The 12,383-nt window shown below is 42.6% G+C and overlaps 2 protein-coding genes across 8 annotated transcripts in view; one reads left to right on the plus strand and one right to left on the minus strand.

Annotated features, from left to right (window-relative positions):
• Nucleotides 1-6,102, minus strand: part of IQCH (IQ motif containing H) — a 265,552-nt gene extending 259,450 nt beyond the window's left edge. For all 4 annotated transcript variants that reach the window (XM_011940351.1, XM_011940352.1, XM_011940350.1 and 1 more), the window contains exon 1: nucleotides 5,955-6,102. Coding sequence is in view for 2 of the 4 variants with exons in the window: in XM_011940350.1 (XP_011795740.1) it covers nucleotides 5,955-6,005 (51 nt within the window). In the remaining 2 variants the exon portion in view is untranslated. The remainder of the gene's footprint in view (nucleotides 1-5,954) is intronic.
• AAGAB (alpha- and gamma-adaptin binding protein) overlaps nucleotides 5,723-12,383 on the plus strand; it is a 63,445-nt gene continuing 56,784 nt past the window's right edge. For 2 of the 4 annotated variants that reach the window (XM_011940347.1, XM_011940346.1), the window contains exon 1: nucleotides 6,172-6,343. In XM_011940347.1, the coding sequence (XP_011795737.1) occupies nucleotides 6,214-6,343 (130 nt within the window). In that variant the 5' untranslated portion in view covers nucleotides 6,172-6,213. Of the gene's footprint in view, nucleotides 5,770-6,165; nucleotides 6,488-12,383 lie in introns of those variants that run through there. The other 2 variants (XM_011940349.1, XM_011940348.1) reach the window with 2 other exon arrangements.

Below are 12,383 nucleotides of genomic sequence, written 5' to 3' on the forward strand. Positions count from 1 at the left end.
TCAATCTCCTGACCTCATGATCCGCCTGTCTCAGCCTCCCAAAGTGCTGGGATTACAGGCTTGAGCCACCGCGCCCGGCCCTTCTAAGGTATTCTTTATTGAGAATGCTCTATTATTGTCTCTCAGATTGTGAAAAATGATGCTTTCATATTATTTCTGTTTTTCCTTCTCCCATTAGAAATAGATTTAAGATAACACTGCAACTCAAATGGTTTCTGCTTTCTTAAGTGGTAAAAGAGTTGAGTCAGAAATAAGAGGTTTGTGATAGACTCCAATTTCCACAAATTGGTTAAGAGGAAAAAAAACAAAAAACCTCCAGCAAAGAAGTTGTAGCAGAAGCAATGTCTTTCAAAAGACTATTGTAAATGTGTTGTCAGTGCCTGTTGGTTTTCCATCCTAGGCTGGGTCTTCCCCACTTACTGCTCTGAAGAAGTAGTTTGGTAGGTGTTGTGACCTTGATTTTGTTTTATGTAGTGAGAAATGAAAATAATCCCTGAAGAAAAAGGAACATATGTTATTACTTTAACATTTTTCCTTTAATTTGTATTTTCCTTGGAAATGATGAACATCTCTCCAACATCAGGCACCCTCAGAATAAAATGGGCCCTATGAAATTAGAAAGCACAAGATTCGCTGCATTCATATTAGAAACCAAACTTCAGATAAATACAGATGGCACCAATTATTGTATAGGCTGCTGCCACAAGAAAAACATTTTGTTATGCAAATTTATGAACCCAGCACCTGTTTCAGCAATAGTCACACCAATAACAATCTGCAAATTGGGTTGCTAAAGGCATTTTGAAGAAGTTACTTTTTCTCTGTTAGTATAACTGGACTCAACACTGATCCAGCCTGTGTTATTGATTAATCTCAAATGTTCCCATGGAGCCAAGTATTCAAAAGATCAGAATTTACATCTTTTCACTGATGGGCATCACATGCTGGCAGACACATCTGGTCATTTGTACTCTGCACAAATTGTCAGGTAAGGCCTTCAGAGCTCACAGATTGAAATTTGAGCATACCTACTGCTTGCTTGTAAGCACTAAGGATAAAGATGTACTTCTTTCTATTGTTTTGTCCAAATTACTGCTGCAAGCTGATTTGCCATCTATTGTCTGAAGACATTTGGAAAGTAGAGAGAGGGAGTTCAAGGGCAAGGCCCTTTCTAGGCCTGCAGTTTTTGGTTCCTCCTTTGAATGTACTGACTTTCCCTCTTCTAGTATCTGTAGCTCCATGTATATTTCTGTAACTATGTCTATCAACTACAGGAGGGAGTAAAAACTGTGCCAAAGGTTTGTTTTTTTTCACCTGCCTTGTGTGGACAATGATACTTCCTGACAGGGTTGTGAGATAGTATGTAACAGCCTTGGTACATAGCAAGAACTCAATAAAAGGCAGCTGAATATAATTCCTAGCTCGATCACTTATTAGTCACACGATTTCCATATACATCCAAATTTTCTGAATTTCTAATTTCTTTGTCCAGGATAAAAAAGAATCACTCTACTTAAAACTGTTGAATGAAAATGAAAGGAATATGTATGAAAATGAATCAGCATAGGCTTTGGTGCTGACAAATGTGAATTGGAATCCTGCTTCCTTCTTTACTAAACTGAATTTGGGAAAGTTACTTAGTCTCTTAGAGGCTTCGTGTTCTCATCTGTAAAATGGGAATGATAATAGCTATCTCAAAACAGTGGCAAGAACAAAATGAGTAAAAATATATAAGTACTTTGTATAGTGTTAAGCACACAGGAGGGCACTGAACAAATGTTAATTCTCCTCTTCTGACTTGTAAAACCTGGTGAAACTCCTTACAGAGTGTTAGTGAAAGTGAAACTAACACTCTGTAAATGTTAATTGAATTTACGTAAATATTAATTGAATAACTTGCTCCCTAATCTTTCTCAAGAGTTTTTCCTTTTCTTGCTAGTTATTTTCTCCTCCCCTCTAACAACCACTCATCTGTTTGTATAATTGCAATAAAGACAAGTACTATAGAAAAAGTTACACTGGACTTGGGTAGAAAAAGAGATTGAGTTCTAAATCTCTGTTCTTTCTTCAAATAGATCCAAATCTACCATATTGAAATTTTACATCTCATCCATCATCTCTGTGATCATCAAACACTTTGTTTTCCATAAATTTTCTACTTGGAGAAAGATTATTATTTTCACAATTTGGGGACAGAGCTACTTAATGAGAAGCCTTTGAAAGATTTAATACAGCAAACATTTGCTCTAGACTTTACAAGAGCCACGAAACCAGACTCTACACTGTCAAAAGCAATATAAAATTCCATTTTCTTCATCTCTGCTAGAGTTTGGCTGAGTCATTCTCATTACCTCAATTATCTTTAACGTTAACTTCATTCTTTTTTTTTTTTTTTTTTGAGACAAAGTCTCACTCTTGTCCCCCAGGCTGGGGTGCAACGGCGCGATCTCAGCTCACTGCAACCTCCACCTCCCGGGTTCAAGCGATTCTACTGCCTCAGTCTCCTAAGTAGCTGGGATTATAGAAGCCTGCCACCATGCCTGGCTAATTTTTGTATTTTCAGTAGAGACAGGGTTTCACCATGTTGGCCAGGCTGGTCTACGAACTCCTGACCTCAGGTGATCCGCCCGCCTCAGCCTCCCAAAGTGCTGGGACATGAGCCACCGCGCTCGGCCTTTTTTTTTTTTAACACGGAGTCTTGCTGTGTTGCCCAGGCTGGAGTGTAGTGGTGCAATCTCAGCTCACTGCAACCTCCACCTCCCGGGTTCAAGTAATTCTCCCTGCCTCAGCCTCCCAAGTAGTTGGGATTACAGGTGCCTGCCATGATGCCTAGCTAATTTTTGTATTTTTTAGTAGAGACAGGGTTTTGCCATGTTGGCCAGGCTGGTCTTGAACTCCTGACCTCAAGTGATTCACCTGCCTCAGCCTCCCTAAGTGCTGGGATTACAGGCATGAGCCACCACACCTGGCCAACTTCATTCATTTTTTATATTGTATGCACCTGGCAAATCAGACAAATGAAGTTGATAAGAAAGAATGAAAATAGCAAACTGTCAATTGAGCTCCCTTATTCCCAAGATCAGTGTTAACACACAATTATTGTTTTTTGTGTTAACACACAATTGCTGGATTTTAATTAAAAAGCTAATTTTGAATCATAAAATCAGGTAATATTTGTCACACAAACATGTTTAATATTTGGGTCAAGCAAGCATTTATAAAGATATGTTAAGAATACACCACATTTTAATAAAGCCTAAAAACAAAGCTTCTAAGATTTACAAAGTATGACTGGAAACTTCCCAGAGTCGCTATCACACTTCTTCAAGATTACTTCATAAACATGCCATAGCCTATTTAAGGATCAATACATACTGGATGTATTACAATGGGCAAGATGCTTTACTTCTTTGTACTTAAGTGTCTTCTGTAAACTGGAGCTAAAAAATAATACTTACAACACCTTTGAGAACCACTGGTCTAAAAAGCTGTTTAATATATCTGATTGCTACACGGACCTAACTGACTGTATTAGGGGTGAAGCAAGTCGAAATTTAAAGTACCTCTGCTTTACAGTCTATAGCACACACACACTCACTCACTCACTGATTTGCCAGAAACAATTTGATTGCCTAGGCTAACAAGAAAGGAAGTCTACTTTTACAGTAAATGATGTAGCTTGGGGAAATTGCGACAATTTAGAGTCAGAAGTGAACCTAATCCAAACTATATGTCTTATGGAAGAGGAAAGTGTCCCTATGGAAGAGGAAGAGGTCCAGAGAGGTGAATTGACTAGCTCAAAGTCGCTACTTGTGAGAATGCCAAAGCCATGGTCAGATCTCAGTATTCTGACTCGCCATCAAGTGCTTTCCACTAGACATACTAATTATTGGTAGCCTGTCTAAGGGAAATAAACCGTAGCCCCAAATAGAAATGGAATCCATGTTGGCACATTTGGGTGGTGCTACATACTCACAAATTCTCAGGATTCATTGGGAAAGTAGGGAAAGTCTTCCAAATGTCCTCACTACACATATTCTACATGTAGAGAATAGAATTTTATACTATACAGGAATCAGTCTTAATAATCTGGTTAACAGGTAGGCTGTCTTCCTCTACACAGCCCTTTACTTGATATGTCCACAGGAATCCTTTTAAACAAGTAGGGGTGCATATCAAAAAGGATATGACTATTAGCTCTTCTGACCCATCTCACAAGTCAGTGTCAACAGTTATCTATTACTATCATGTTGTATCCTAGGTAGGAGTCTCCATTATTGTTCTAATTATTTGGAATCTATAAAAAGAGGGGGTATGTGCAGCAAAGAATTAACCTTACCCAAAGAGGGGTCCAGTCTTTGCCCCTGGCTACTGGGAGGTGATCTCTAGGCCCCTAGGATGTCCTGCCTGATAGAAATGTCTTTGTCTGTGGGCTTTAGCCACCAGACAGTCTAACAACATGATTTACAACGGGTGTTTTGATCCATGCTGTATCAGCTCAGACCTCTGGAACAGTGGGAGACTAAAAGTATTCAGGAGGGGATGGAGATTAGTGGTCAACCACAAGGGCAGTGTGAAATTGAGCCCCAGTAAAAATTCTGTACATCAAAGCCTCAGATAAGCTTCTCTAGTTGCAATATTCTATGCATATTGTCACATATTGTGGCTGGGAGGAAGTAATGCAGGTAATGATGTCCATGACTCCACAGGGATAAGATTACCAAAAGCTCTGTATCTGGACCCCTCCTGGACCCTGTCCTGTGCATCTCTTCCCTTGGCTGATTAATTTGTATGCTTTCAGTATAATAAAACTGGAGGTGTGAGCACAGCACTTTCCTGAGTTCTACGAATAGTTTTAGTGAATCATTGAATGTGAGGGTGGTGATGCGGCCCCTAAGTTTGTACCCAGCTTGTCTGAGTGAGGTGGTTCTGGGGACCCCTAAACTTGCAGGTAGTGAGTGTTGAAGTTAGGGCAGTTTTTTGGGGACTGTTCCCTCAGACTTTGCAGTTTGGTTAAATTCATTGCTGGGTGATGGTGAAAGTGAGGGTGATAAAAGATCAGGTAAGATTTAGGTATGATTCTTAAAGGGGAAGTGTATGAAATTGGTGAGTTTAGGGGCTTGTATTTGGGAAAAGGTAGATTTAGGGAAGTCTCTCCCAGATGGGAGGTAAGAGATAAAAATTCTGCCAGAAAAATTAGATCCCTTTCATAAGACCCACTTCAGACCGACCGAGTGACAGTCCTGATAGAGTGACCTTAGACAAATGACTTCAAGACTTAGTCAAATACAGCTATTATATATGTGATAGTTAAAACCGATGATATATGTGGAAATATCTTAAAGCTACCTCACATAAATGTGAAAACAAAATGCCATAATCATTTCAGAAACATCTGAGTGCAACTGTTACAAATTGTCCTGTATTGGACAAGACTTTCTTGACATTTCCCCTCTCAAATTAAAAAGCTCTTTCACCAAGTTTCTAAATGTTACATCTTTTCATTCCAAGTTATCTTGATTTTTCTGTGTGTGTGTTCCCCAACAAGGAACATTTAGATCTAAAAAACTGAGGAGTTTAAGAAAAGCAATGCACATATTTCAATTTGTCTCCAAATTTCTTATCACCTCCTAGAGTGTCTGATTTGTCTGTCCTCCGCTCCTGACGTCATGGGTTCAAATTTTTCAGAATGTAACATTTAAAAATGGGGCCTCAGCGTGAGTTTTCCCAGAGGCTGAAAGGTCATACTTCTGGGGCGTAACCTACACGGTAAGTCACTGGGAGTGCGCTAAGCCGTGGGGGAAGGTCTGGGTGGGTATTTTGGGGAGCCTCTCGCGTGTAGAAGGCAGATCTGGGGACGGCGCACCAAATGGCTAAGCGCCAGTGAATCGGCGCGCGGGGCCTCGCTCGGAAGTGGCGCGGCTGGGCAGGGCCGGGGGAGGCCCGTTTCCCACCTGGATTAAGATGGATCCGACAGGGTCGTGGTTTTCAGTGTTCTGAGCCATGGCTAGGTCAGGGAATTGCTACCTCCGCGGAGGTGCGGTTTGCAAGCATGGAAACCTTCAGCCTGGGCCGCTCGTCCCCCTGGCAACACCACGCGCGGCCTGGCCTGTTCCACGCTGGGAGCGGAAGGGGGTCTGGGGGCGGGGTCAGGGCAGCTTGGTCATTCCGAGAACGCCCTCCCCGGCGTGTCTCCCCCTCGCGCCGGCGGCCATGGTGCAGTCCAAGGCGGAAGCGGCTGCCAGACGGAACCGGCTCGCGAGCGCAGCTATGGCTGCGGGCGTACCCTGTGCGTTGGTCACCAGCTGCTCCTCCGCCTTCTCTGGAGACCAGCTGGTCCAACGTGAGTAGATAGGCGCCTGGGCCGACCTCCAAGGCCCTGAGTCTCGGCGGGCGATGGATCCAGCACCTCGGCCTCTCTGGGCCTTGTCCTCGCCGCGGGCCTTGCGTTCTTCCTCCAGTCAGTGGAGGCGCCCAGTCACCCCAGGTGGCTGCCCCTGGCTCTTAATCTCCTGCTTTTCTGCCCACCCGGCCCTCTTCTGCGTTCCTTTCGGCTTCTTGTGTAAAGTGAGACTGATTTCCCGCTCTGCCCAGCCCAGCCCACAGGTTTTTGTGAGGATCCGTTGAGATGAACCTGAAGGCTCTGCGGAAATTGCGCTAGGTTACAGGAGTGTAAGGTGCTGGAATTGTTGATATCGTGATGTTGCTATCCTTGCTGCTCTGGAGAGTGTTTCCTTTGAATTCTTGGTTGCTTCTTAATGTGTACATTATAAGACTTCTTAGCTTTGTCCCCTACACTCTAGTTATTCACGCCTTTCTTCTGAGGCATGGGCTCTCCGCCAACATGAGTTTTGGGGTATGACTGGGCTAGTGCTTTTGCTTATAGACCCTCATAATGGCTGTCAGACTTAGTAACTCTTAAAAGAGAGAACTTGGGACTGGATCATAAGCCAACTCTACTGAAGGGCTCTGTGAAGTTGAATTATAGGTAACTCAAGACTTCTGTTTTAAGTGTTTTAAGTGTATGGCTTAGAATCAGAGTAGTGACTTAGCTGTATGATCTCAAGCAAGTCACCTAATCTACCTACCTACCTACCTTCCTTCTTTTCTTCCTTCCTTCTTCCTTTCCTTTCCTTTTCTTTCTTTTTCTTTTTCTCTGTTGTGTTGTGTTCTGTTCTGTTGACGGGATCTTGCTCTGTCGCCCAGGCTGGAGTGCATTGATGCGATCATAGCTCACTTCAGCCTGGAACTCCTGGGCTCAAGTGATCCTCCGGCCTCAATCTCCCAAGTAGCTGGAACTACAGGCTCACACCACGAACCTTGGCTTTTTTTTTTTATTATTTTTTGTAGAGCCAGGGTCTTGCTATGTTGCTCAGGCTGGTCTCCAACTCCTGGTTTCAAGTGATCCTCCTGTCTTGGCCTCCCAAAGTGCTGAGATTACAGGCGTGAGCCACTGTGCCTGGCTACCCTTCACTTTCTCTTTTCTCTGCTTTTTTTAATTTTTATCTTGAGATAGGGTCTTATTCTGCTGCCCAGGCTGGAGTGCAGTGGCATTATCTCGGCTCACTGCAACTTCTGCCTCCTGGGCTCAAGCCATCCCCCCACCTCAGCCTCCCAAGTATCTGGGACTACAGGTGGGTGCCACCATGCCCGGCTAATTGTCGCCCGCCGCCGCCGCTCCCCCCCCCTCCCCGCATCATACGGGGTTTGGCCATGTTGCCCAGGCTGGTCTGGAACTCCTGGGCTCAAGTGATCTACCCGCCTTGGCCTCCCGAAGTGCTGGGATTACAGGTGTGAGTCACCACCGCGCCTGGCCCCATCACCTTCTATCTATAAAGTAGGGATAATTGTCACAGGATTGTGCTTTAACCCAGAGTCTGGCACGTAGTAAACATTTGATAAATCATAGACATTATTATTAAGGCACATCACTATCTCTGTAACCCTCAATTTCTTGATCCTTAAAATGGGGCATATGAACCTATTTCAGGAGTATTTGAAGGACAGATGATGTGACATTTTGAACACACTTTGTAAACTGTAAAGCATTGTATAATTATAATTTCTTTGCTACACCTGTCAAATGACAGAATTAGGTAAGATGTCCCTTCAGTGCAGATATTATATGACTTAGTTAACATTTGTGATCACTTAGAAAGTTCCTTGCTAGGGTAAAAACTTAATTATAGTATTTAACTAAGTGGTAACTAGCTGGACTAATTAGGTCATTTTGCTACCTTTAAGCAATGCTCCTTCCCATTTCCTCCCTTCCCTCCTTTCTTCCTTCCTTCCTCTTTTTTTCTTTGTTTCATTGTAAAACTAGTGCATACTTATTAAGTAAAATTTGGCATACAGAGAAAAGAAAATAACCATAATCTCATTACCCAACTACAAATACTGCTAACTTTTCTTTTTTTCCAATGCAATTTCAGTTTTTATAAAGAAATAATTGTAATTACATTTGATACACAGTTATTTCTGTTTTTTTTTTTTTTTGAAACAGAGTCTCACTCTAGCTCAGGCTAGGCTGGAGTGCAGTGGCGCGATCTCGGCTCACTGCAAGCTCCGCCTCCCGGGTTCACGCCGTTCTCTTGCCTCAACCTCCCGAGTAGCTGGGACTACAGGCGCCCACCAGCACGCCTGGCTAATTTTTTGTATTTTTAGTAGAGACGGGGTTTCATTGAGTTAGCCAGGATAGTCTTGATCTCCTGACCTCGTGATCCACCCGCCTCTGCCTCGCACAGTGCTGGGATTACAGGCCACCACACCTGGCCATTTTTCAAATTTTTTAAATACACAATTCTTATCCTGAGATTTATCAAAAATCAGTTTCTCACATTTATCCGTCTAGTGAATAAACCATAATTTGCTCAAGATTCTTAAAGATGTAACTAACTTTCCAAAAGACTTACATGCATTTGGAATCCTGTTAGTGATACATGAAAGTCTTTTGAAGACATTCTTAGGAATATTAATTATTCTGTTGGCTACAGTGCTCTGTTGTGTAACGATCCCAATGGGCAAACATGGTCACTGCCTTGAAGTAGCTGATTACCTGTAGTTAGCAAATAGTAACATTGTACTTCTGTAAAGTGTATTAGCATTATTGGGGGTAAAATTAATTCTGAGGCCGGGCGCGGTGGCTCAAGCCTGTAATCCCAGCACTTTGGGAGGCCGAGATGGGCGGATCACGAGGTCAGGAGATCGAGACCATCCTGGCTAACAAGGTGAAACCCCGTCTCTACTAAAAAAATACAAAAAAACTAGCCGGGCGGTGTGGCGGGCGCCTGTAGTCCCAGTTACTCGGGAGGCTGAGGCAGGAGAATGGCGTAAACCCGGGAGGCGGAGCTTGCAGTGAGCCAAGATCGCACCACTGTACTCCAGCCTGGGCGACAGAGCGAGACTCCGTCTCAAAAAAAAAAAAATTAATTCTGTAAAATAATCCATTTTATCTCTGTATGTAAAATGCTCTTAGATAATTCCAATTCATGTTAAAATCAGTTGACCTTTCCATTGCAACTCGTTACTGTTATGTAGAAAAAAATAGAAGAACAGCTAGTGAGCAGATTGCTTGAATAAGGAAAAGTGAACCATAAAAGAGGGCTTATCATTTCTTCCAAGGTTATGAGTAGGGTAGCAGTGGATAGTGTTAAAATGAAGTATTTGCTGAGCATTCATTCTTTGACTGTAATTAAAGATGGGATTAAATTTATCACAGGTTGACTCTAATTCTGAGGTAAGAGATGGAGCCCGCATAATATTTTGTCAAGTGTTTGGTGATATTAGGCTGTAGAATAGTTTTGGATTGAATTGGATCTGCCTTTTTGGGAAGGTTTGGTTCTACTTCGTGTATCAGCGAGAGAAACCTTTAGGGTTCTCCAATTTTCTCTTTCCTTGGACATCTGATCTATGTTATCTTAGTGCTTTTAACCACCAGTGGGAAATATAACCAAATAACAGTTTATTAGAAATACTCTTAATAGTCCAAATGCAGTGGCACATGCTTGGAATTCCAACACTTTGGGAGGCCATGGCGGGAGGATCATTCGAGCTCAGGAGTTCAAGACCAGCCTGGGCGACATAGGGAGACCTAGTCTCTACAAAATAAAAATAAAAATGTTAACAGATTAGCCAGGCACGGTGGTATGTGCCTGTTGTCCTAGCTCCTTGGAATGCTGAGATGGGAGGATTGCTTGAGCCTGGGAGATCGAGGCTGCAGTGAGTTCTGATGGTACTACTGCCTTCCAGCCTAGGCGACAGAGGGAGACCTGTCTCAGATACACACACACGCTTAAAATAAGAATCACTAGGTCTCTACTATGCGTAAAGTGCATGCATGGACTTCATTAGAAACTTTTTCTTTTTGTCACTCAAAGGCCTTATTTGTGGTATTCTGTGTGGATGTCTGACATCGGATAAAAGGGGCATTACTGATAGGGTAGATTTTTTATTTTGTTTTATTTTATTTTAATTTTTTTTGAGACAGAGTCTCGCTCTGTTGCCCAGGCTGCAGTGCAGTGGCACGATCTCGGCTCCCTGCAAGCTCCGCCTCCCGGGTTCACGCTGTTCTCCTGCCTCAGCCTCCCGAGTAGCTGGGACTACAGGCGCCCGCCACCTCTCCCGGCTAGTTTTTGGTATTTTTTAGTAGAGACGGGGTTTCACCTTGTTAGCCAGGATGGTCTTGATCTCCTGACCTCTTGATCCGCCCATCTTGGCCTCCCAAAGTGCTGGGATTACAGGCATGAGCCACCGTGCCTAGCGACAGGGTAGACTTTTTAAAAGGAAATGAAGCCTCAGGATACTTGAAGGACTTGTAATACATGATATGAGAGCAAATGTCTACTCCACGGCCAGAGCTCTTTCCACCTCACGTATATTTTACCAAAGTTTTACTTTATTCTGGAAAAGTATATTCTGATGAATATTTATTAAACCCAGAGACAGTCTCTGTTCCAGTTACTGCAGCTAAAATAATGCCTAAGATACTGTTCCTGTCCTTGAGAGGAATGTAGAAAATGTATCCTCTGTGGGCCAGGCATGGTGGCTCATGCCTGTAATCCCAGCACTTTGGGAGGCCAAGGGAGGCAAATCACTTGAGCTCAGGAGTTCAAAACCAGCCTGGCCAACGTGGAGAAACCCCATCTCTACTAAAAATTCAAAAATTAGCTGGGCATGGTGGTGCAATGCCTATAATCCTAGCTACTCAGGTGGCTGAGGCAGGAGGATCACTTGAACCCAGCAGGCAGAGGTTGCAGTGAGCCGAGATCCTGCCACTGCATACCACCCTGGGTGACAGTGAGACCCTGTCTCAAAGTCTCAAGAAAAAAAAAAAGAAAGAAAGAAAGTGTATGCCCCACCTGTGAAAATATTAAAATGAAGATACGTAAGTTTTAACATCTTACTCTACTTCCCTAGAAGGAACTTTAGATAGAAAAGTCCATGGAAACTTGTTTGGTTTTACAGTATGTAATGCTGACTCAGCAACCGTAGTCCATTCAGTTTCTACATCTGAACAAAATTCTTCCTTTTAGTGAAATGTAGGAATCTGGAGCTCTTATAATCATAACAAACATTCATATGTATATCTGTACTCTTCCCAAACATGTTTTCACATTATTTAGTTTGGTCTTTGTATCCCTGTGAAGGTATGTTGTGTCCATTTTACAGATGAAGAAACTGTGCTTTGGAAATACTAAATGACTTGCCCAGGTGCTCAAGCATATGTTCAAATTCAGGATTTGTATGCATGGGAATGTGTGAATGTAATGTGTTGAGATTCCTTAGCAGTCAGAACTATTTAAATTTAAGGTCGTGGCACTGGTGTAAGCAATGATAGAGAAGATTAACCCCTAAATGGTTTTAAATATGCTCGCATTGCCTATTTGGGATGATTAATTCTGAATGGAGGGGGAAAAAATTGTTGCTGTTGAAACCAATATAGGTCTTCTGGGCAACAGAGGACCTATATTAAATGGAGCATTATTTAACATGTGTATTGTATTAAATACTTATTAAAAAGAGCATTGTGCATACCTGATAGGTAGTCTAACAATGTCTGGATTTTTATTTTCTCAATTGAGTGAATTCAGAGATGTTATGTATTGGTGATTCTTACTGTACAGGATTAACATGAAAAATAAAGGGTTGTTCGAAATCATTTCTGACATCTCTTCTAGATGTAAAATTCTGTGTTACTGGCCGGGCGCAGTGGCTCACGCCTGTAATCCCAGCACTTTGCGAGGCTGAAGGAGGTGGATCATGAGGTCAGGAGATTGAGACCATCCTGGCCAATGTCTGGATTTTTATTTTCTCAATTGAGTGAATTCAGAGATGTTATGTATTGGTGATTCTTACTGTACAGGATTAACATGAAAAATAAAGGG

The sequence above is a fragment of the Colobus angolensis genome, unplaced genomic scaffold, assembly GCF_000951035.1.
Source record: "Colobus angolensis palliatus isolate OR3802 unplaced genomic scaffold, Cang.pa_1.0 Scaffold19, whole genome shotgun sequence".
NCBI classification, from domain to species: Eukaryota; Metazoa; Chordata; class Mammalia; order Primates; family Cercopithecidae; genus Colobus; species Colobus angolensis.